This window comes from Solanum lycopersicum, chromosome 2 (genome assembly GCF_036512215.1).
Source record: "Solanum lycopersicum chromosome 2, SLM_r2.1".
In the NCBI taxonomy this organism is placed as follows: domain Eukaryota; kingdom Viridiplantae; phylum Streptophyta; class Magnoliopsida; order Solanales; family Solanaceae; genus Solanum; species Solanum lycopersicum.
This window is the reverse complement of record NC_090801.1, coordinates 50,290,433-50,314,070: the sequence shown is the minus strand read 5'-3', so window position 1 is coordinate 50,314,070 and position 23,638 is coordinate 50,290,433. Positions and strand designations below refer to the sequence as shown.

General features: G+C 33.4%; 3 protein-coding genes across 7 annotated transcripts; all 3 read left to right on the top strand.

The window, feature by feature from the left end:
* Positions 1-1,573: 1,573 nt before the first annotated feature.
* On the top strand, positions 1,574-3,760 carry LOC101245723 (uncharacterized). The gene is made up of 2 exons (XM_004233488.5): positions 1,574-1,816; positions 3,325-3,760. The coding sequence occupies exons 1-2, from the start codon at positions 1,649-1,651 to the stop codon at positions 3,562-3,564; spliced, it is 408 nt and encodes a 135-aa protein (XP_004233536.2). The 5' UTR covers positions 1,574-1,648; the 3' UTR covers positions 3,565-3,760.
* Positions 3,761-7,505: 3,745 nt separating this feature from the next.
* On the top strand, positions 7,506-19,004 carry LOC101246017 (RNA pseudouridine synthase 5). Of its 5 annotated transcripts, XM_069293358.1 has the most exons (16): positions 7,613-7,699; positions 9,651-9,808; positions 9,884-9,941; positions 10,023-10,050; positions 10,146-10,192; positions 10,287-10,377; positions 10,881-11,055; positions 12,277-12,445; positions 12,907-12,991; positions 16,099-16,183; positions 16,293-16,368; positions 16,502-16,569; positions 16,680-16,749; positions 17,676-17,754; positions 18,107-18,200; positions 18,706-19,004. In XM_069293358.1, the coding sequence occupies exons 7-16, from the start codon at positions 10,903-10,905 to the stop codon at positions 18,784-18,786; spliced, it is 960 nt and encodes a 319-aa protein (XP_069149459.1). In that variant the 5' UTR covers positions 7,613-7,699; positions 9,651-9,808; positions 9,884-9,941; positions 10,023-10,050; positions 10,146-10,192; positions 10,287-10,377; positions 10,881-10,902; the 3' UTR covers positions 18,787-19,004. The 5 variants fall into 5 exon arrangements, 4 of the variants coding, with proteins under 4 accessions (XP_010317225.2, XP_010317227.2, XP_010317226.2 ...); XM_010318923.4 differs by lacking the exon at positions 10,881-11,055 and having other exon boundaries at positions 7,506-7,699; XR_011214601.1 differs by lacking the exon at positions 10,881-11,055 and having other exon boundaries at positions 7,559-7,699; positions 16,680-17,064.
* Positions 19,005-20,056: 1,052 nt separating this feature from the next.
* LOC101246312 (peroxidase 72-like) lies at positions 20,057-22,378 on the top strand. The gene is made up of 4 exons (XM_004233490.5): positions 20,057-20,359; positions 20,648-20,839; positions 21,511-21,676; positions 21,811-22,378. The coding sequence occupies exons 1-4, from the start codon at positions 20,135-20,137 to the stop codon at positions 22,221-22,223; spliced, it is 996 nt and encodes a 331-aa protein (XP_004233538.2). The 5' UTR covers positions 20,057-20,134; the 3' UTR covers positions 22,224-22,378.
* The last annotated feature ends 1,260 nt before the right edge of the window (positions 22,379-23,638 follow it).

The window sequence follows — 23,638 nt, the reverse complement described above, 5'->3', positions numbered from 1 at the left end:
AAGAGAAAATAGAGTTATTTAAGATTTTCACGATTAAACACTTCAAAGTGAATACAAGTTGTGCATCAGTTGGTTCGGTTTTGAAGTTTATCGGTTTCACTAACTGATTATCGGTTTGAAGAGATGTAAAACCGTTATAAAACCATTAAGATATTGACTTATCAGTTATTGATCATTATCGGTTCGATTATCGATTTAACCGTTAAGATTTGACACAAAAATATTGAAAATCACTTAATAACAAGGTGACAAACCAAATGAACCATACACATGAGTTCACAAGTTACATCTTTCTTTAAAGCAAACACTTTTACATTGTAGAATAACTAAGAGTTCGGGACAACCAGAAATAAAAATTAGAAAACAAAACTCTAAGTCAAATACTTTATATATAAAATTGTATAAATATAATTATTTAATTTAATATCGATTTATCGATTAATCCATTAAAAAAAATCTAAAACCATTAAGAATCAATAACCCGATAGCAAAAAAAAAATAAAAAAATCAACCATTAGGACTAACAAATAACTTTTTTCGATTTGAATTATCGATTTTGATTTGATTCTGAACTCGCGGCAGAATTCGTCCTTTATACTCTCAACTGAAATTTGGGAAATGTGGTCACACATAAATGAGGGTAAAATTGTCATTAAACGTCATCATTTTAGGGCTTATGAACTGGGATTAAAACTCGCACGATGAATACATGCATTTCACGTGTTTTGCCAGGTTGTACTCGCGTGTTTATTTATTGAAAGGTAGGATAGTTAAAGTGCATATTTGTGCATTATGAAAGTTGGAGGTCAAATTTAAAATTTGAAGCCAAGTTATGGTCCAATATATGTATTATGCCTAATTTTTTACGTGAACACCAAAATATTGATGAAATATTCAGTGAATATTAAATGATGATATGGTTGTTGATGAAAATGATGAACAATCGGCTCAGGGTAAACAAAGTCATGTTCTTTGTCAACTTTACGATGTATAGAATTATGCTTGTTGCACTCACTCCAAACTATGACATTGCTCTAGTATCATGGACATTATTTGTTATTGTTGCAACAAAGATCCAATTGACTTGTAGTACAAACTTATGGTTAGTTTTGATAGTTTTTAAAACTTATGGAGATAAATCTCTAAAAAAAATGAAATATATTTCCTATATACTATGACCAAACACATGGTGAAATTTCACCCAAATATATTTGCCAAAAATATTTGAAAATCTATGACCAAACGCTAGCTAAGTCAAGTACTTTATATACGAAATGATATAAATATAATTATTTAATTTACTATCAGATTATCGATTAACTCATTAAAAAAGAAAACCTAAAATCATTAAGAACCGATAACTCGATAACCAAAAACAAATCAAGACCATTATTAGGACCCCTAAATCAATAACTTATTAGGACTAAGCAAATAACTTTTTTTCGATTCAAATTATTGATTTCGATTCGATTCGATTCTAAACTCGTCCTTAATACTCTCAACTAAGATTTGGGGAATGTGGTAACACATAAATGAGGGTAAAACTGTCATTAAACGTCATCATTTTTAGGGCTTATGAACTGGGATTAAAACTCGGTTCTGTAACAGCAAAAGGGTTTACGCCATAGCCAAAGAGATTGAAGGAAGGATGTTTGCAACAGCGATAAGGTTGGTAGGGAGGAAACCAAAACCAAAGATGAAACCAATTAAGCTTAAAACTCCACCCGAGCAGACACAAACCATCACCAGAACCATTTTCGATATCGTCAAGGAGCATGGACCTCTCAATATTGCCGAAACCTGGGATCGTGTAAAGGTTATTATTCCCTTCTCTAATTCCAATTCACTTTTCTACAAAAAAAATTGAATCGTAGAGTGAATACATTTGAATTATTCATATACTTAGCTTGAGATTTTGTTGATTTGTTGCCGAACTGGTAATCCTAGATTCTGGAACTGCTGGTTGCTGAATAAGAAATGGACTTCGGTACAGTGGTGAATGAATTGAAATAAATGATCTATTTTTCCTTTTTTACCCTTTTCTCTAATACATCTAAGTTGGTGTTTGGGAGATTTGTTGAGATATTAACAAATTTACAGATTTTGCAAAAACTTGATTGCCTCTGGTTAGATTTGAAATGAATGGTCAATTGTTAATCAGTATAATAGTTCAAATAGTATCCTTCCAATGCCTCTTTTCAAAGGGTTGATGCTAGGATTTTTGTTAGAGGATTGTATTGAAAACTATAGTGATATGGCATCAATAAGTTGATTGTGTGATCCAGTTCTTAGTTTGTAACAGTTGATTTATGTTTAAGCAACCTAAACAGGTTCATGTATCAGCTCGAACTTTTTCATCTGAAATCGACGCACACAAAGTTGTGCTTGAAAGAACCGTCAATATTCTTCTTTTTTTGTTCGAGTTTGTAAAGTTGGGAAAAACAAACTACCTCCGTTTAAAAAAGAATGACCTTATTTCCTTTTTAGTGTGATTAAAAAAGAATGAACCCTTTCCTTTATTTGGCAACAATTTAACTTTAACTTTCCACGTGACATGTTTAAGACCACAAAATTAAAGGGCATTTTGATACATTTGATATAACTTTAATTTAAAACCATAAGATTAGAAAGTCTTCTTTCTTTTGTTAAACTCCGTTCCAAGTCAAACTAGGTCATCCTTTTTGAAACGGAAGGAGTATAAATTAAGTTTTCTTCCATGGTGCTTCTATGCGCTGATGTTTGACTTTAGTTCAACATCATTCTCTTATCTTTGATACTTTGAGCGGTGACTTTGTAGCTAATAGGTATAGACTGCACAAACTTTCATGCTCTTGATCTCTTAAGCAACACCATATCTTAGCAGCTTCACAGGTTCCCTAGGAGGCTTCATGAGCAGCTCATCTTGTCATCTGTTACCCTTATTTTCTTTAAGATCCATTCTTCTCTAAGCATCTCCAGCCTTGTATTTTATCATCCTTTGTGTTTGTGAAATGAACTTGACAAATTGCCGGCTGTTGCAAACTCTTCTAGGTGTTGGAAATATATGATGCACGCAAAGAAAACTTGACCGTTAATTTTAAGTAATATCTCTAGCATCTAATTCACCATATCAAGAACAATTAGTTGCTATATAACAAATAACAGGTGTTTTTTTCTCCATTCTGTTTGTGGTGGAAGTTTAGGGGTTTTGAGTCTTCCTTTTTCAGCTACTGTACGTCTTCCGAGCACAGAGTATGCCATTTTTTCTATTTCTGAACCCTTGGTACTTAACTCTGAGAACTCTAGGCTGTTCTTTGCTAACTGTTTTTCCCTGTAAAACTCCAGGATGTTGGCTTGAGAGGCTTGACAAGCAAAGGGCACATGAAGATTGTTTTAAGATGGATGAGGGAAAGACAAAAGCTTAAGCTTATATGCAATCACGTAGGACCCCAGAAGAAATTTCTGTATACGACATGGTTCACAAATCCAAATACAATGCATACAAAGCCGGGATCTGATACTTCCTCACCAAATACAAAGCAGATATTTTCAGGAAGTAATATTACCCGGCCAAAGTCATCATAAACCCTATAACGCGGTGTCTGATTATGAACCAAGGACTTAACGGAGCTTTCTATCATTGAGTAGTTTATTGTATTTCAAGTATTGCACTATTTTGCTGCGGTTATTGTTCTTTCTTGTAGACTTTTACATTGCTTTTCTTATTAACTGCTATGCTTTACTTTGGCTTGATACACTTCAGCCAAGAGTCTTCCAGAAACAGCCTCTCTACAAAACAAATAGTGATTTGAGTAGAGCTGAAACAAAGCAACATTGATCTTGAAATAAGCTCTCAAAACTAGAATATCATTGACAATTTTGAGGCTTCTGGTGATTTGTTACTTCTTTTTAATTTCCTATGCAAGTTGAGAACATACTTCTGGTATGTTGTTGATATCAAATAGACAATTAATGTTTATCACATCCCTTCTTGTCAATGTTCAGCCAATTTGAAAAGCAATTTCTTGGGTTCCAAATGGCATGTTATCCCTGTTGGGTTATGGGCCTTTTTCCCTTCCTATGTGGATAATTAAAAACCCAATTTGAACCAACCCATTTTTGCCCATAGGCCCATTGTTAAGAGGCAAATATAAGTCTATTTAGGTCTTATTTTCATATACACAGAGAGTTTTTTCAGCAGCCAAAAAGAGAAAGAGAGCAGTTTTCGCAGTCAAAATTCAGCCCTAACAGCCAACTTCAAATTGCGATTTCCGTTTCGTTTCTTGTCCGATTGAGCTGATTTATGGACAACATATTATCTTCATCTCAATCTTTGATTAGGAACTGACAGAGTTGGATTTGGTGGCCTGCAGCTTCAGTTTTGCTGTTGTGAACAGTAGCAGCGAAACTGGTGATTTTGCTCCTTTAATTTTCTAGATTTGGTGCAATCTTATTTTGTTGTTGCTCGTTGTTTGGCACTTGTTTTGTGGCCAATTTTGGAGAACAATATTGTAACTCTTGGTGATTATAGTGGAGCTTTTGGTCCCGTGATTTTTTACTCTTCACATCGAAGGGTTTTCCACGTAAATCGTGGTGTCTTGTGTGATTGGTTTATTATTGCCTTGTTATATTTGTTTGGTTGAATTACTTGTTGCCTTACTATTATATTGCTTGTGGTTGTTTGTCTTCTCTTGGTTCAAATCGAGAAGGGAAAGTATAGACTTGGATATTCTTCCGCTGTTATCCTATTAGACATTCTTTGTTAGTGCCTTGTCTTTCCCAACAAAGCTCATTCATTCCAGAGCTTAGAATTCATAAATTTGCTTGAACAACTCGTTCCACATTGCCAGCTTTGCTGCAATATGTTGCAAAATGACAGTTGGTTAATAATGAGAAAATAGAGAAACAATTTTCTTCAACCACATTGTCATTGTTCTAGTAAAGAATATATTGGGCATAAACATGATTCTATTGATCTTTGACATGAATGGAGTAGAAAAGCTTGTTTGTGGAGAATATATTCAATATAAACAGAGAGCAGGTGCTTTGCTCCAACATTGACATTTTGACTACTTTTTATATTTCATAAATCTACATCATTTCATCCCAAGGCAAATGGATGTGTTGTTAACCAAATCATGCATGCCATTCTATCACAAATTAGTGTTATAACATTATATTATTCACGTTATTTTTACTTCAATTATACAAAGAATTACTTAATTTGTCTTTATTTTTTTTTAATGAAGAAATAATTTTATTATGAAGAGCTTGTTTCGAGCAGCTAAAAACTGTTTATTTTAAGAAATATTTTTATTAAGATAAACTTTTAATCATTTTATTTCCCGATATCCTTGATCAACTTCACAAAGGTTTAAAACTTACAACTAATTAAGCTATTAGTAAAGGCAAGAAGTTATAATCAATCATTTGTAATGCATTGAGCATGATTTAAAATCTTATAAAGTTGAATGTCAATTCTCAATTTCCAACCAAATCAATCATCATATTGTACTTGTAACGAACATATCTCTGCTTCACTTGGTTAAAAAAACTAGTACTAACTTCATAACTAATAAGCTACCAACTCCATTTGTTAACAAACACTCCATTCATTGAACACTATATATAGTCCTCCTTATTTACATTGCTTTTATAATCACATTCTCAAATAATCACTATCAACAAAATAGGCATTTCTGATAGACAACTTCTATCACTAATAATCCACAACAACTCATTGCTAATACTATTTAAATACAGATTAAAATCATATTAGATATGAGCTATTTGATGACAAATCAATAGAACAAATTTCATAGTTGATTTATTTTTTTTAATAGTGGAAACAAGGATGCCATACATGTGATTTATATAATTTTTTAGCCACCTTTGCCACGACTTCCCCTCTAGTGTGAGGATCCAACATTATATACATTGATATTGAAAAAAGTTGAGTGTTTATTTAATTACACGCTATATTTTCGACCAAGAGAATTCAACTGAACCTTTCAAAATCAGGTATACTAAAAAGAAGAAGCTGAATTTGCATATTATTTGAAGGATAGAGGCGAGCGAGACTGGGAGAGAGAGGGGGAAAAGAGTGGAGAAAGGTGAATTGTATATGTATATTGATTAGATAATTGTATATTATACATATGTAATTGTATATATGGCAAGGGAGATTGGGAGAGAGAGGAGAGAGGCGAGCGAGAGAGGTCAGAGAGTGGGAGAGAGATGAATTGTATATGTATATAATAGTATATAACAGCATATTGTACATATACATTTGTATAAATGACAAGCGAGATTGGGAGAGGGAGAAGAGAGGCAAGCGAGATTGAGAGAGGAGGAGAGAGGCGAGCGAGAAAGGGCAGAGAGTCGGAGAGAGGTGAATTCTATATGTATATAGGCTAAATTTTTTTATATTATACATATTTATTTATATATCCTGGCGAATTATACATATACAAACATGATTAATTATACAAACTCGAAGTCAGTCCACGTAATTAATATATAATGTTAGTCGCGAGTTGTAATTATGACAAACTATATAATGAGTAAGTTCGCTTATCCGTGTAATTTTCCCTTCTATAATCCACAAAATTATACTATTAAATATGGGGTTACATTAGGCTCCGATCCGTTAATGTTTATAAAATTTGCTGGCTCCTAACCTCTATTATTATTATTATTATTATTATTATTATTATTATTATTATTATTATTATTATTATTATTATTATTATTATTTTTAAATAACGCAGGAAATAGATAACTTTTTTTCTTTTTTTGCCCTTTTAAATCGTTTTCACTATCTTTTTGGAAAAAAAGATAAAAATTGCCCTTATACTATAATAAAAATATCTTCCATTTATAGTGTGACTCAAAAATAACCTTGTCGTCAATACTTTGGTTCAAAGATACTTTTACAGTCAATACTTTGATTCAGAAATGCCCTTATAGTTAATAAATGAGTCAAAAATGCCCATTTCCGAATAAATATTTTATTTCTTCTCTTTTTCAACACAATCTTCTTCTTTTTAATTAAAATATTATTAATTTCTTTTGTCTTTTTTTAAAATCACTTTATTTTTTTTCTTCTTAATCTCATTTTATCAATTAAAATAGAATAACTTCATGTACCATTTCGATGAATAATATTTGTTTTATATATAGGAGATCATTGTATATCCATTATTAATTTTTATTTATATGACGATAAAAAATAATTATAATAAAATAAGATTTTTTTTTTAATTGAAGTAGGATACATATTTGCAAATTTGAAAAAAAACACGAAAATAAATAATAGATTTATTTGGAAAATGATCATTTTTGACACATTAAATTTAAATAACAATAAGAACATTTTTGAATCAAATTATTAGCAACAAGGACAATTTTGGACGAAATCATAGACGAGAACATTTTTGTTCATCTAACAAAGTTTAAGAGTATTTTTGGACTAAAACATTAACGACAAGAGCATTTTTAGATCAAATCGTTAATGTAAGATATTCTAGTTTATTTCACCCACTATTCTAAGACATTTTTGACATTTTACCAAAATGCCCTTTTTACTAGTAGTCCACTATACTCGGTTGCTCTGATTTCTTCTCAAGGTTGTGTTGAAATTTGTAGAATTTGAATTTGAGTTTAATATTTTGGCCAGAAATTTGTTGATTTCTTCAAGTTTTGGATTTAATCTGCTGATGTAAGGTCTTTTTCTTTATGAATCGTTAATTTTGCTCTTCAAATTGTAATTTATATTTTCTTTCGATTTGTATGTGGGTTTTGAATTTATTTTCTCCGCTCATTTGTGTTTTTTTTTTCTCTAGCGATCCTGATTTCTTTTGTATGTATGTGGCTAAGATTAGTTTTTTTTTGGTATATTGATGGATTTTGAGAATAGTTTTGAATTGTGTTCTATAATCTCAATTTTCTCAGCTATCTGAATTGTAATTTTGAACTGTGGTTATTCTGGTTCCCGAATTTCTTGTTCGACTCTGATAAGCCGTCGTCTTGGGCTAGGGAGTTGTGATGATAGAAAATGGAGGATAAAAAGAGTGAGTGAAAATTTTGAATGTTGAAAATGGAGTAGGGAAAACAAATTGTTGAGTCTTATTTTCTAGATATTTTTCAGATTTTCAGCTCTATTGGTTGTTAAATGCTATTGAACCAGTTGTTACTTGATTCTCTTTTCTGTTTCCCATTTATGAACTTAACATTTTGTCTCTTATTCAGTTGTATGGTGGTTCATATACTCGAGAAGAGATAAATGCAATCACGATTAAAATCATGCCTAAAACATTACACAAATAAACCTAGTTGTTGAGGAGAAAGATGATCAAGAAATTCAACATAACACAATTCTCTATTTATGCCTAAATCACTTACTGTTATTGATAACAAATAAATGTCTTTGAATAGAGATAATGGTTAGGCCTTGTTCAATCATTTAATCATGTATGGTTATTGCTAATCTACCATTCCAATCTTATCTTAGATACTCTGAAATAGGCATATTTCAGAAAGTTGTTTCATTTATTGCTCTAAATAAATGAATGACATAGTGCCATATACCTGGAGAGCATCAATAAAGTCAGAGTCAACATCTGTGACAGTCCACTGATCAGAAGGTGGTGTTGTTGTCTTTGCCATGGGTGCTGGTCCTTTAGGATTAGGCTCCGAGATTTCACTGATCACCAAACCAATGCCACCTCTGGAAGGAGGAAGGGTGTAAATAACATCCTCAAAGCCATCGTCTTTCCAATAAACTTTAGGCTTATAAGAAGTGACGTGTGCATTAGGTATTGTAGCTTCACTGAACTTCCATTTCAAACAGTCAGCTCAACTATCCCTGCATCTGAAAATTTGATACCTTTAAGATCAAATTTCTCTTCAAGAATATCAGGAACAAAAGTTATACTGCTGCCTGAAGCTTTCATTACATAAAGCTTAGGAAGAACAAGAGATAAAAGAGCTGCAGCAGCCAACTAAAAGTAACTTCTGTAGATTTGATAAAACTAATTTAGAAGTCAATAAACAAAATCCTCATGCATTCAGCCAACCCTATGTTGCTCAGACTCTCCAAAAATGATGCCACACTCGTGCCAAATACTCCAAATATAGACTACTTTTTGAGGATCCAACACCCACAATTTTGAAGAGTCCAAGCAACATAGGCCAAAACCCAGAACAAATACAAGGAAAAAGGAAATTTCAAGTATCACAAAGGGACTGTTACACCACAGATTCATAACAACCACTGCTGTCACTTTCCCTCATTCCCTTTGATTAGGAGCTAGAACATACAGAAGGAGCCTGAAGAACAAAGAAACATAAGTAACTGTGTTATAGTTTGGCCATCTAAGTCCCTTTGGTTGGAAATGTTAACCTATTAACTGTCATTTTCTACTACTCTCCCTTTTGAAGTTGATTTTAAAATGAAGAAAGTCGTGTGCGGAAGGTGATGTGGGGACACTTAGATAAATTTAAATCAAACAAGAAAATTTGAAACAATATTATTTACTTTTATTATATAGACAATGTTTTCCTTTTAGGACGTATTTCTATAACAATATTCATCAATTAGTTTTTAACCTTTGGTTTGTATATAAGTTCGAGGATACGGTATTAGAATATGATAATTTTGTTGACAATAGTGTTTCAGGAAGTTGCTTCTGGCGATATTTTCCCTACTCCGAGTTACAAATGTCAGAAAAAGCAGAGCTTGCAGCGGTGAGGGCGTACTTTGGAGTGCCGTGGCCGCAACTTAATGAGGGATTATCCTACCATGACATCGTCCGACCCACCGATGCTGGTATGTGTTTACATAAATAAACTCATTTTTCGGATAAACTTTTTTTTAATTGTAGACTTCTTGCAAAATTAATAGGTCTTACATTGATCGAGTTCTACTTTAGAAAGTACAAAAATTCAGCTCCTTTACAAGGGTAAGCTTCAAATCCTTTGTGCAAAACTTTTTATTTTTTTGCTTGTGTTATTGAAGATTCAGATATTAAACTGTTGAACAGTTGGTTGCAGAGAATTCAAAATAAACAGGTTAGTTTGTCAAGGAAATGGTCAAACATGGTGTTCAATGCACATGGAGTATCTTGGGATTATGAATGAAGCTTGGTCATGTTTAATTATTGCAGATAACAATTGATGGTAAAGTTGTTATCTTACCAGATACTGAACTCAGGTCACATCTGTATAATGATTTTTTTTTTTGGGCAAGATTTAGCCTGCATATGTTGGGTGAAGTAATATCTGAAGTGTAGTTTTTGGATGTGCAGAGCAGGTGCTGAATTAGTATATCATCGCCTTCCTTGGAGAGAACCTGATGCACCTTACTTGCTAGAAGTACTATTTGAAGATGACTACTTGGTAATTAAATTTGAGGTTATTTTTGTTATCAATGTTTATACTTTATTTATGCGATAGAGGAAAACTGGGAATTTCATGAGGAAAGATCAATGACCACATCTTAGTGATGTCCTGACACTTAAGAGAGATGAAACTAGACTTGAGTACTCAGGTGATCAATTAAAAAGTTAAAGACATCTAGATGCATATAGGGCTTGAGCAATTCAAATGCCTACATGAAGGAGAAATCATGACATTTCCTTCCAGTCATAAACAACCTTAAAGTAAAAGACTGAAATCTTGTACTAGCTCCACCCTTCCCAAAATAAATAATAACAAAAATATATGAATAAGATAAGATAAAACCAGTTTCCTTGTATTTGTGATAAAACACCTGTTGGCTACCCATCTTGTCAAGAGGTTTTCTAAGAGAACTTGGCTTGATAAGCAAAACTTAAAGAAACCACATTGGTAGATTCTGTGGTTCTCAAACTTTGTTGCTTTTCTTTTTATCTTTTTGCAAGATCTTGTCTTCGTCAGTGTTGTATGAAAACCAACACCAGGGGGTCCACAGCCTCTCGGCGTCTCGCGACCATAAGTTACAAAACTATACCGGCAGAAAGCCTTCCTCCTGACTTGTGCTGCCACGCTTGTCTAAAGCAGCCTTCTCCAGCGAGATCTACACCACACATCGCACTCGTGAGTCTCTTTTCAACCATTTTTTCGAAAAGTATCGCTATGCATCATTCCATCAAAATCAGCACTCACTGTGCAAATTCGGTTACTACTCACAACTATCTCTATTTCTGTTGGTAATGTGCAAAATCCAACACTACCACAAGGTCTAGTAACTCCGGTGACCAAAGCCCAACCAGTGTCAGCGGTCGCGGATCCCTCATGCGCCCATATGCGCTGGTGCATGAGCCTGTTTCGACCAGTTTTCGGCAACTTTCATACTCAATGTCGAGTAATCTCTTTATTCTGAGGAGATCCATATATTTAATACCAGATTTCAAGCACTTTTCGGCCACTGCACTGCATTTTATCCGGTAGATATGAGATTTTCAATAGTGTTTTTTCTCTATTTCAGATTCAGTTTTGCCAAAAAAGGTATACTCAAATATTTGGGCTGGTTTACAGGGATACTTTCTCACCCATGGCTAAATAGCATCTATCCGCCTTTTTCTACTATGGTTGTCTTTCACCATAGGCCTTTTAATCAGTTGGACATTAAGAATGTTTTACTTCACGGTGATCTTGAAAAAGAAGTCTATATGGAGCAACCATTTCATTTTGGAATAAAGGTTTAATTGTTGTTGTTATACTTGCATTATAACTGGTGTTTGCCAGAAGTCATTTTGGTTTGGTTAGAGATTTGCATGTCCTGTAGGGATAAATGCGATTATCTGTATGCAAATTCCAGTATAAGAATAAACCCAAATGAATGGATTGGATATAAAGAATCTATATAGTAACCCAACTTGTTTGAAATTGAGGCATAGTCGTTCTGAACTCAGAGATCTTTTTCTACAGGCCCAATTCTGATCTTGAATGAAAATTTTAAATTGGGACTGGTTAAAGTAAAGAAGCCTTGTGGTTGGAAGTCTTATGAGTGGATGTGTAAAGAAAATGGAGTGTTTATATGTAGGCATGTAATAATGTATGTGTGTATATATATATAAGAAAGAGCACAATGTAGCATAGCTGGTAGAGAAGTACAGAGCTACTGGCTTTCTAATACCTATACCAGGAATCCGAGCCTAGCTCTTCTGGTTGAAGGTCTGATGAACCGGGTATTCCCCTCCTATATATATATATATATATATATAAAGAGCATAATGTAGCATTGCTGGTAGAGAATTTTCACAGTATCCCTTATGGGCCAAACGTATATTCATGGTATGTATTCTCAATTTTCAGATTGTTGTAAATAAACCTTCTGGTTTGCAAGTTCTTCCTGGAGGTTTATACCAGCAGCGGACCGTCTTGACACAACTCCAGTGGCATGCATGTAAGCCGACAACCACTTCGTCAGGTTGTCAAAAAACACATCCAGTCCCAGTTCATCGCTTAGGAAGAGGTACATCAGGTGAGTTATCTAAGTACATCTGTACATGAATTTCTGCTCCAAGTACACTGATAGAACAAAGAATGAATTTGTGCTCCGAGTATAATTTGTAAGACGGGTAATCTTTCATTTAATGTCATGTCCCTTTATTTAAAAAGAACAGAATTACATTAACCTGTCGTAAATGGTAGTAGAGAATTTTTAATTTGAATTATTAAACAAAATTACTAGATACAAATATAATAAGATATTTAAATTGTAGCCATCTTTTACCTCCTTTCTGCAAAGGAAACCGAAACATAACCAATTCTGGAAAAAATAGAATACGAAATCGAGTCATCATGCAGAATAGGGTTTTACTAGAACTATTGGCACTATCTAATATTATAAACATTTCATGTAACAGTTTATAATTCCTTTTTTTTGTTCTTCTGAAGTCAAGTAAGAAAGAACATTGTTGATTCTTTTATGGAATGTTCCAGGAATACTGCTCTGTGCAAAAACAAAGCTTTGTAAATCTCGCCTTGCAGCATATTTTGCTGAGGGGACGTCAGTTGTTGAAGACAAGTATGTTGAATTTGCTTCACCACTTAGACATGCCATATTTTTCCGTACATACTTATGCTGCTGTTGTTAATATTAGTAAGATGCTAAGAGCATCAATATGATAATACAATATTGACAGCTTACTGTCTATGCTCGAGTGTCAGACACTGATTCTCAAGTTGTCTTATTAATGTTATTATTGCTCTTGAAAACATTTGTTAATTTGGCATGCAAACTTCTCTCTTGATTAAAGTCGGATATGCCACCACATTGCTAAACATCAGATTGTCCAAATTCTTCGGTTTTTCATCATGCTTGTTTAAAGGCCTATAGCAGCTCGGAAATTGTCCCCCCCTAATTGGAGTTCTAGAGAGAAAACTCAGCTTACTTTATACTTGTACAAGGTTCAATTGTTTAGTGATTTCAAGTGTTCAAGTATTTTGGTGTTTTAGTTCTAGCATTCACTTTTTTCTAGAAGTACCATTCACTTATTAACCTCATACTTCCATTAATTGTTTCCAACATACTCAGGTTAATTAGTTTCTTTATTTTCTTTTATTTGGACAGTATTCTGTAGGCAAAGATGTTTTTTGCTTTAAATTTTAGTTTGACCATTCTAACAATGTGTACAGAAAACTTTTATAACTTTTGCATTGAAAGTTTGTGTTATGAAGGTAAAGAACACAATGAGAACTACAAAAACATACCCAGTGTGATCCCACAAATGGGTTCTGAGGAGGGTAGAGTGTACGCAGATGTTACTCCTACCTTCCTTACCTTGTGATGTAGAGAAACTATTTCCAATAGACCCTTGGCTCAACAAAAACATTTCAAAATACGGCTAACAAATACAAGGTGAAAGAAGCTCGGATGGAAATACTAAGAAAATATTTATAGTAAAAATTGAAAGATAACCAAAGCAAATAAACGAAATAGTGATAAAGTTGACGAATAAGAAATAATAAAATAATAATGATAATATCGAAAAGGAGAAGAGGGAGCAAATAAGATACTCAAAGCCTAAACCATGCTCCTCCACAACTATCTGCTTAACTTCTACCATTATCCTCAACCTCCATGTCTTCTATCTTGGGTCATGTCCTTGGTGAGTTGAAGATGTGTCATGCCTTGTCTAATCACCTTGCCCGATTCTTGTTTAGTCTACCTCTACTCTCCTTATGCTGTTCCATTTCTCTTTTTTTTTTTTTTTTCTTTTGGGGATGTTTAGCTCGATATTTCCTAGTTAAGAAGGTAACTCAGGTTTTTGAGAGCTGTTATAATGCTGAAGTAAGAAAAGACAGATACCAATTGCTACTATTAATTAGAAAGTTGCCTCGTTGAAGCGAGATTACTCTATTCCTTCCCGATGCAGATTACAAAGTGCTCTTTATTTATTTGGCACCCTTATTTTGAGATAAGGGTAACTTTGTATTCACAAAAGATTCATCATCCAAGAGATGCTGAATTGGAAACTTACATCCCATAGTGTGATGCACATCTCCATGATGGTAATCAGATTACAAGTTCCCTAAGAAATTCAACTAATTCTACCCCATTCCCCACCAAGTCTTGTGTACACCAAAAAAATAGAAGACTAGTACAGTTTGTTTTAGTCCTCTGAAAATTGATTTTCTGTCCTTCAAAGCACCTAGCATTCCTTTCCTTCCATATAGACCACCAGATACATGCTGGGATGAGCTTCCACCATTCTTCCTTCTTGCCTCTACTTCCAACTCCTGGAACCCCTATTAGCTTCATTCATCCATAGTTCCATACATCCTTCCATATGTAAAATTTAAATAAGAAGCTGGTAATTCAACATCCAAACTTTTACATTAATATACTCCAGACTTGGTTCTCACAAGCAGCACATATGCTACCCACTCAATCAGTTCCAGTCACACCAATGATTGGAGAACACTCATCTCAAAGTCAGTTAAGCTCTTCAGTTTGTTCTGTTTTCAACAATATATCCGTTCTCTGAAACTTTAACTTCTTTAGTAGACTTGATTTGTTGTCAGGTGAGAACAAGTGTCTTTCAACCTTCAGCAGACTTTGTAGAGGTGATAAAAACAAATTTGGGTTTAATCGAATCTTCAACTCTTACCTTTTGACTAAGTATTCTCTAAATTATCTTAGTAACTCTCTTGCCCATCAACACCACTTCATAGAACTCACTGTTGAGGTCATCAGAGAAGTCTCTGATAAGTATGAATCAGTTGGTCAATGCATAGGATATTGTATGTCATTTGGTCCCCTTAAATATCTAACTCTCTATTTTGGTTTTCTAGGAACTTCCTAGAATACAATCAAGTTGGGCACAAAATTAGCAAATATCACGACGAAAGTTGGGTGCAAATTTAGTTTGATTTATGTCCTTTTACAAGCTACATGGTATCCACTTATAGAAGCTTGAATTACTGAAGTCGAATCCAGTACATCTAAAAATTAAGTTCTATGATTACAGAGTTTTCTGTAGGGGTAAGGTCTGCATATACCCCATCCTCCCCGTTCCCAGACCCCACTTGTGGGAACACACTGGGTATGTTAATGTTGATTACACACTTTTCCATCTTCACAAAATCATGCCCACTCCATTTATAAACCCCCCAAAGGAGAGAAAACCAAGTTCTTACAGATTAAAGAGCAGCGAGACCAGTATGAAGGACTTTATTTATTTTACCAACGTAGAAAGACTTCATTTTCCCTATATCTCACTTGTAGTTCACCTTTACTTCTGCATGCTTATTGACTTGTCGTGTTATATAATGAAGATAGCTGTTGGTTAGTAAGTAAGGAACTAAAAGTTTGGTGTTAGGTCCAATTGTTTCTGTTGCATTCTTCCTTGAGATTAGCTTTGTAACTTTTGATGTTTTGATCTTCTGAAGAAATGCGGTTATTAAAGAAAAACGAAATCCTAATCTGAAGAGGGTGACTTTATTTAACTCTTTTTTGGAATGGCACTTGTGGACCACCTACTAAAGCGCAAAGAAAATTTAGAAACATCATTTACTTCATGAAAGTTGTGCCCCTTGCTGTACTTTTCTGCCATAATTAGCGCATATTTTGTCTTGTAAAAAAGTTATGTGGATCATTTTGACACGGATGGTTAAACTTTACTTGTATAGATGCACCAACTCAGAGTGCAATACAATGAGGAAGATTTGCAAGATATATCGGGCGCTAGTAAGTGGTGTGATGGATATGGATGAGGTAATAGCATAATATTATTCTCCCGGTTTCAATTTTTCTGTTTGAGTGTCTATTCTACGGCAGTTAATCCATCAGGTTACTTAAATTTAAAATTAATTTGGACTGATAGGTTGTCATCAAGCAACCAATTGGTACAATTAAATATCCTGGAGTTGCTAAAGGGTTGTATGTTGCTTCTCCTTCAGGTTTTCAAATTTATTTATTTTAGGCAAACATTTCCTTGATTAACTTTTTATAAAAGATTCATTCAGTTATCATTCATGTGGTGCTTCAGAGGACACTAGTGTTGGCTTAATCTGTTCTGATCTTTTTTTCTAGGGAAGCCAGCTTTGAGCAGTGTTCGCGTTCTTGAAAGAGATTCAGAGAGTAACTGCACATTGGTTCAGGTATTAGAAGTCAAGACATAAGAAATTTAATATTATTGCCACCTTCCTTACCCTTGAGCAGGAGAAGGAACCTTATATTTTCTTTCCTTAACGTTGAACATTATTAACAGGTTGAAATTCAATCTGGAAGGCCACACCAAATCCGCATCCACCTCTCTTTCATAGGATATCCACTAATTGGTAAATCTGAAATTTTTTACGCTATCCTCCCCTATCATAAAAGAATTAAATATAAGCATAGAGGTGGAAGTATCAGTTTGTCTTCTAAAAGAAACATGCACAAAAGAAAAGAGAAACATGAAGTTCACCAACTTCAGCCATGTATTGACTAGTACTCGACATTGGATGGTGCATTGCAAACATTTGTTGTTCTTAGTTGTATGAAAGCATATCAGTAAGTATCTACTTAATTGCACGAGCAAGGAAAAAAGGTGATGGAAGAACTTAAGTCTATACATTGGGTTACAAGAAGAGAATGAGTCCTGAACTATGCCTGTGAGTATGCATCTACTTCGTTACAGAAATGTCAATGACCTCTCTGATGATGTCGACATGAGGCCCTCTACAACGTTAATAATAAATATGTTATTGGAACTATGTTTCATTGGAGTGTGTTTCTTCCTCTAGATTATAGCCAAGCAAAAATGATTTGCTTATCTAAATGCAGGTTTAGATACTTGTTCCGTTGACAAACACTTGCTAACTTAAAAAAGAGCAGTTAGTAATTCCTACTGTATCATTCATTATGTAATTTCTCATCAAACATCTCGTGTTCAGATTTTATTATCAACTATGTTCTCTTGTTTACCAAGGCTAAGAATTGTTATCCCTGAGTTAATTTTAACTGTGTGCAAGCTGAACTTCTAGGCAACAGTACTGAGTTCATAGACCCTAGGGTGTCTGTTTAAAGAGATTGGTTATGGAAAATATAATTTGTATACCTCATCAAACTAACCAATGTCAATTGATTAATCTGTGTATAATTAGGAGTGCTTTTGTAACATAACTGTAGCATGCTACGACAGCTTTTCTTTTCATGTAAGTACTATTACAAAAAAACTTGTTTTGCTCCTTCTATGATTTATTAATAATTGTTATCTTACCAGGTGATCCTCTTTATGTATCTGGTGGGCAACCAAAGTGCTTTCATCCTGAATTATTGGATGAAAGTTTTGAGAAAGATGGGTATGAAATTGGACTTTATTTGTCGGTATTCATTTTAATTAGATAGTCCTAGTAGTAAACTCTAACTGAATTTGCTATCTGGATTACCCTTCTTCCACATCCTTGGTTATCCTGTTGTTCTTATCAACAATGACCTTTATCATGGCAGTTACAATAGTTTATACATAATGCCTATTTTGGACCAAACACAGCTTTATGGTTCATGTTAATTGCGAAGATAGTCAAATTACTTGAAATTGAAACAGAAAGTAGCTAAATGTTTATTCTATCTAATCACCTTAGAACAAAAACAATCGCTTTGTCTACTGCTAATATCATGATCAGATTTTAATTGGCTTTACTTTCTTATTAGTGGCTATCAAAGACCTGAGAATCCTGTTCCTGGAGACTGTGGATATAACCTGCATGCCCATCAAATAGGTCTTATTCACCCAATAACAAATGAGGTTAGTTGTTTTTCTTAGTATTGTTTTAGAAACAGTAATTTAGATGTTACCGATCTAACAAAGTTCAATAGTTTCAATGTGACATTTGCATATTTACATCCCTAGCAATTCTATTATTAGCCATTTGCAGTTTGACATAAATGAATCAGAGGAGTATTCATCTGAAATGCTTGTTTCGATGAAACAGTGTTGCTGACAGTTTAAACTGTTAGATTACTTTATCGCTGTTATCACTCTATACCTTTATCAGGTAGCAGCACTGACTATCAAATGCGACCTTAAGCATGTACTCATCAATTTTTTAGTCTAACTATGAAACTATATTGATTCAATGTTCCCAAGCTTTCATGCTTTAGATTTGGGCTGGAACAAGTTCTGTTTTGGTTAATACACAAAGAGGATCATGTTTGACAATTGAATTTGTTTTTATGAAACATTTAAACAAGGCTACCTTGCTAGATATCTCAATTCAAAGTAAACTTTTTGACAGTACTTCATCTTGCAGCTTATCAAAATTACAGCACCTCTTCCAGCTATCCTTCAAACACGAGAAGAACGCGAGGCAAGCCAGCCAAACTCCAGCTAGTATGAGATGATTTATAGACACAGAAAGATAGACAAAGTTGCCAGTATTGAGCATTACCTGTTGTTTCGCTCATTAGTTTCACTTTACTGTTTTTAAACATCTCCATTTCTGTTTTTCCCATGAATATTTTCTGTTGTTCCTTTTTCCCCTTTTATCGATACGTACATTTCTCATTTGATGCATTTTTAATGATAAACTGAATCTTCATTATATTATTATATTAGATCTCTTTGGAGTAATCATTAGGGGTGTGCAAAAATCAAATCAATTGATAAATCGAATCGAAAAATGTTATTGGGTTATTGGGTTTTTAGTGGGTTTATAAAAATTTATTTGGTTATTGGTTCGGTAACGATTTTTAATATTGGGTTATCGGGTACATTGATAACCTAATAAGACGGTAATAATTTATTATTTTACCCTTCCTAATTATTAAATATTAATAATATTAATATATAATTAGACACTATAACTACATCAATTTATTAGTACTCTATCAATTTCACGCTAAGCCCCTTAACTAGTTTATACTATTTACTCAAAGCCTAAAGATTTTAGTAAGGGTTCACAATTCTAGCTATTTAATTTGTAATTGTAGGTTGTAACATTTGCAAGTTTGTAACGGTTCGTAATTTGATTGTAATTATAGCCTTCGTACTATATTTTTTTCTTATTGATGCAATTTCTCATTATTTTTCTTGTTTTAGTATATCAAAGCATTTAGAGAAGTAAGAAGGCATATAATATTTTACGGACACTTTCTTATTGGGTAAACTGAAAGCTGAACCGATAATGATAAAAAATCGATAAATCGAAAACCGATAATGAATATCTTATTGATTTGTTATTAAGTTAGCACATTTAAAAAATGAAAATCGATAAATCGAACCGATAATACATAAAATCAAACTGAACCGACCGATGCATAATCGTTGCATTTTCAAAGAAAAAGAAATCAACTTGGACAAAGGTTTAAAAATATAGCTAACTAAGCTTTCTTAAGTGAAGAATTTATAATCAATAATTTATAGTGCATTGACATTGAGAATGATTTATAATCTTGAAAATTCTTAAAAAGTTGAATTTCAATTCTTAATTGCCAACCAAATCAATCATGATAGTGTACTTGGTAAAGAACATGTCTCTACTTCACTTTGTGAAAAAACTAATACTATTTTCATAACTACTAAGCTACCAACTCCATTTGTTAACAAACACTCCATTCATTGAACACTATATATATATATGGATCAATTTCATCAACACAAGCCATAACTTTTATAATCACATTCTCAAATTAATCCCTAGTATACTAATTAATTAAGCCCTCAACTAAATACTTTTCATTATGGCTCAATCAATGAGCTTCTTCATGGTTATTGTTCTCCTTGCTTTTGCACCAATTTGTTTGTCTTCTAAGACTTATGGTGGTTATCTATTCCCACAATTTTACGACAGGTCATGTCCCCAAGCTAAAGAAATAGTCAAGTCTATTGTTGCCAAGGCCATAGCCAAAGAGACTCGAATGGCTGCTTCTTTGCTGAGGCTGCATTTCCACGATTGCTTTGTCAAGGTAACGTTCTAATGTTATTATATGCAATGTCACACCCTACTTTACGTACTCCCTCCAATACCAATTGCCGTGACACAACTATCTAAGGTTAGTTTTAGACGAGAAATTTCTAAAGTATGTCTTTCTTTCTTAAATTTTGTATCAAATCAAACAGTATCACATAAATTAAGATAGATGAAATAATATTTATATAACAAATGTAAGAATGTCACAATTCTACCAAGGGGGATTCAAAAAAAGAAAAGGAAAGTGATGACTAATTATTATTTTTTCAATCTTTCAATGTAGGGGTGTGATGCATCTCTGCTTCTTGACAACAGTGGAACCATAATTAGTGAGAAAAGATCAAATCCCAACAGGAATTCAGTTCGTGGATTTGAAGTCATCGATGAAATTAAAAAGACATTGGAGAAGGAGTGCCCTCAAACTGTATCATGTGCAGACATATTGGCACTAGCTGCAAGAGATTCAACAGTTCTAGTAAGTTGAATAGCTATCATGTAAAAGTACTTTTTTTTTTTTTTAACTCCTCTCCTATTAGCTCCCACCTTTGCTCCCTTGCTGATTCGAATTCATGTTGGAAGTATTGCATGGTGCTAAACAATGTTTTAAAAGATGGGGGTGTGACTCGTGAGGCGAGGCGTTTTATATAGTACATGGCGAGATGTAAATATCCAGACACAGGGCGTAAAATCTTATGGATCTACGAGGCGTAGTTTTACGTATATCCAATTTATAGTTTTATTACTAGTACAATAAGCAAAAGTAAATCTTTCAATGATTTGTGATTTTTATTTGAAATAAGTATTAATAATCAATAATGAAGAAAAAAAAGTATGATAATTACTATTTGTGAAATATCATTACACCAATAATAAAAATATGATATAAAGCAAAAAAAGTTTAAAAATAAAAACAACCGGGTGTACGTTTTTATGTCCAGGACTTGCGTTTTTATGCTAGGGGCTTACGCCTTATGGATCTACTTCTTTAATTTAAGCCCCAAAGCGTTTTTGGTACGCCCCACCCCTAGACTCGCCTCAAAAATGTTTTGAAGAACACCGATGCTAACCATCTGAGCAACTTTCTCTTGTCGTAAAAGTACATTTTACGATTAACAAAATCGACATTTTTCATTTTTGTATATACAGGTTGGTGGACCAAACTGGGAGGTACCATTAGGAAGAAGAGACTCCAGAGGTGCTAGTTTAAGTGGCTCCAACTATAATATCCCTGCTCCAAACAACACATTCAATACCATTCTAACTAAATTCAAGTTGAAGGGACTTGATATTGTTGATCTTGTAGCTTTATCTGGTAATAAAACTCTCTCTCTCTTTCGCTTTCCTAGAGGACATAGATGTTAACGAATTCAACTTATATGCACTGACAATACAATACGTAAGGTGATGTTATCACGCAAACTAATGTCTTAACTTTTTGTTGTATAGGGAGCCACACAATTGGAAATGCAAGATGCACCAGCTTTAGGCAGAGACTTTACAATCAGTCAGGAAACAGTTTACCAGACTATACATTGGAACAATCATATGCTGCGCAATTGCGCACTACGTGTCCAAGATCTGGTGGTGATCAAAACTTATTTTTCTTGGATTTCGTGTCCCCGATGAAATTTGACAATAGCTACTTTAAGAACTTGCTGGCTTCAAAGGGACTGTTGAACTCAGATCAAGTTCTTGTGACTAAGAATCAACAGTCGCTAGCACTTGTGAAACAGTATGCAGAGAACAATGAGCTTTTCTTCGAGCATTTCGCAAAGTCTATGGTTAAGATGGGAAATATTTCACCTTTAACGGGTTTCAAGGGAGAAATCAGGAAGAATTGCAGGAAGATCAATAATTAAAGGGGCATGGAAGAAATGAAAAATCGCGGCTCTATATGTTTTCTTGGCTCACTTTCCTTTTTAATCTATTGTAAAAAGTTCATTTTTCTAAATTTAAAGTAATTCATGTTTAACGAGATAATTTATAGTCACAGCAATGCTAAACTTACTATCAATCATGTTGTGGGTTCTCTGTTTATGATATTCAAAAGAAAAAAGGATCTGATATATCCCTCAATTTTGTTATTTGGAACTGATATACCCCTCGTTATGAAAGTGGTTCATATATGTCATTACCGTTATACAAACGGCTCACATACACCTCTGCCCCGTTACAAAGTGAGCTCACATATAATCTTCATTTAACGGAAGTTAAAAAATTAGTTTTAAATTTATATTTTTTACTTTTAATTTTTTTAAAAAAAATTATTTAGGGGTATATATGATTCTTCTATCAAAGTTTAAGGTATATTTTAATTTTTTTCATACATAAATTATTTTTTTGACTTTTTTTATTATAATTATTTGAGTTTCTTATTCTTATTTTATTTTATCTTTCATTCCTTAGTTTAAAGAAAAAAATTTAAACTATTTTTTTTGTCTATATTGTAACTTGATTTTTGTATTCGAAGAAAAAAATTTGGTCATCTACAATAAGTTTTACAAGAATATAAATGAAACATAAATAAATTTAATTATCTAAATAATGATTCTAAATTAGTCATTGAAATAAAAAAAAGTCAAAAAAAATATGCTTGACGAGGATTAAATTTATTCATATGAGATTATATTTTTAAAAAAAATAATAAAAAATTAGATTTTTTTTTTCATTTCGGTTTGAGGAAAAGGGTATATGTGAGTCATTTGTTTATAAATAGAGTATATATGAACCACTTTCATAACAAGAAGTATATCAACTCTAAATAACAAAGTAGAGGGGTATATCAACTTTCCCTATTCAAAATTGAATCACTTCAATTTTTCTTGCAAAATACTGGTTCTTGATTATAAAAGTTTTGGATCAGAACCAGGATTGTATAATGGGGTTCTTGAGTTCCCTATAAGTCCTCTGCCCATGTAACCCATGGGAGTCACATGGATACTACCTAGTGTATCGGGGGCAGGAGGTAGGTGTATATACTTGGTACATATAACTCATATTTATATGCATTGTCTATCATTATTAGAAGAATTAATTGTTGTATGCACCTGTCTGTATATAAGGGTCGATTGGGTTATGTTTGTTGTTGTGTCTTATTAAGGCTCAGTTAGGTCATTGTTTGATTATGTGTGTGTTGTTTGTGATAGTATCACTGGTCTGGCATGTACTCTCGGGACCTCCGAGTACGACAAAGTGAAAGGAGACAAGACTCACCTCCCCCTACTTTGGTAAACAAGGATCGGTTTTTTAGCAAGGTACAGAATGTATCAGTCAA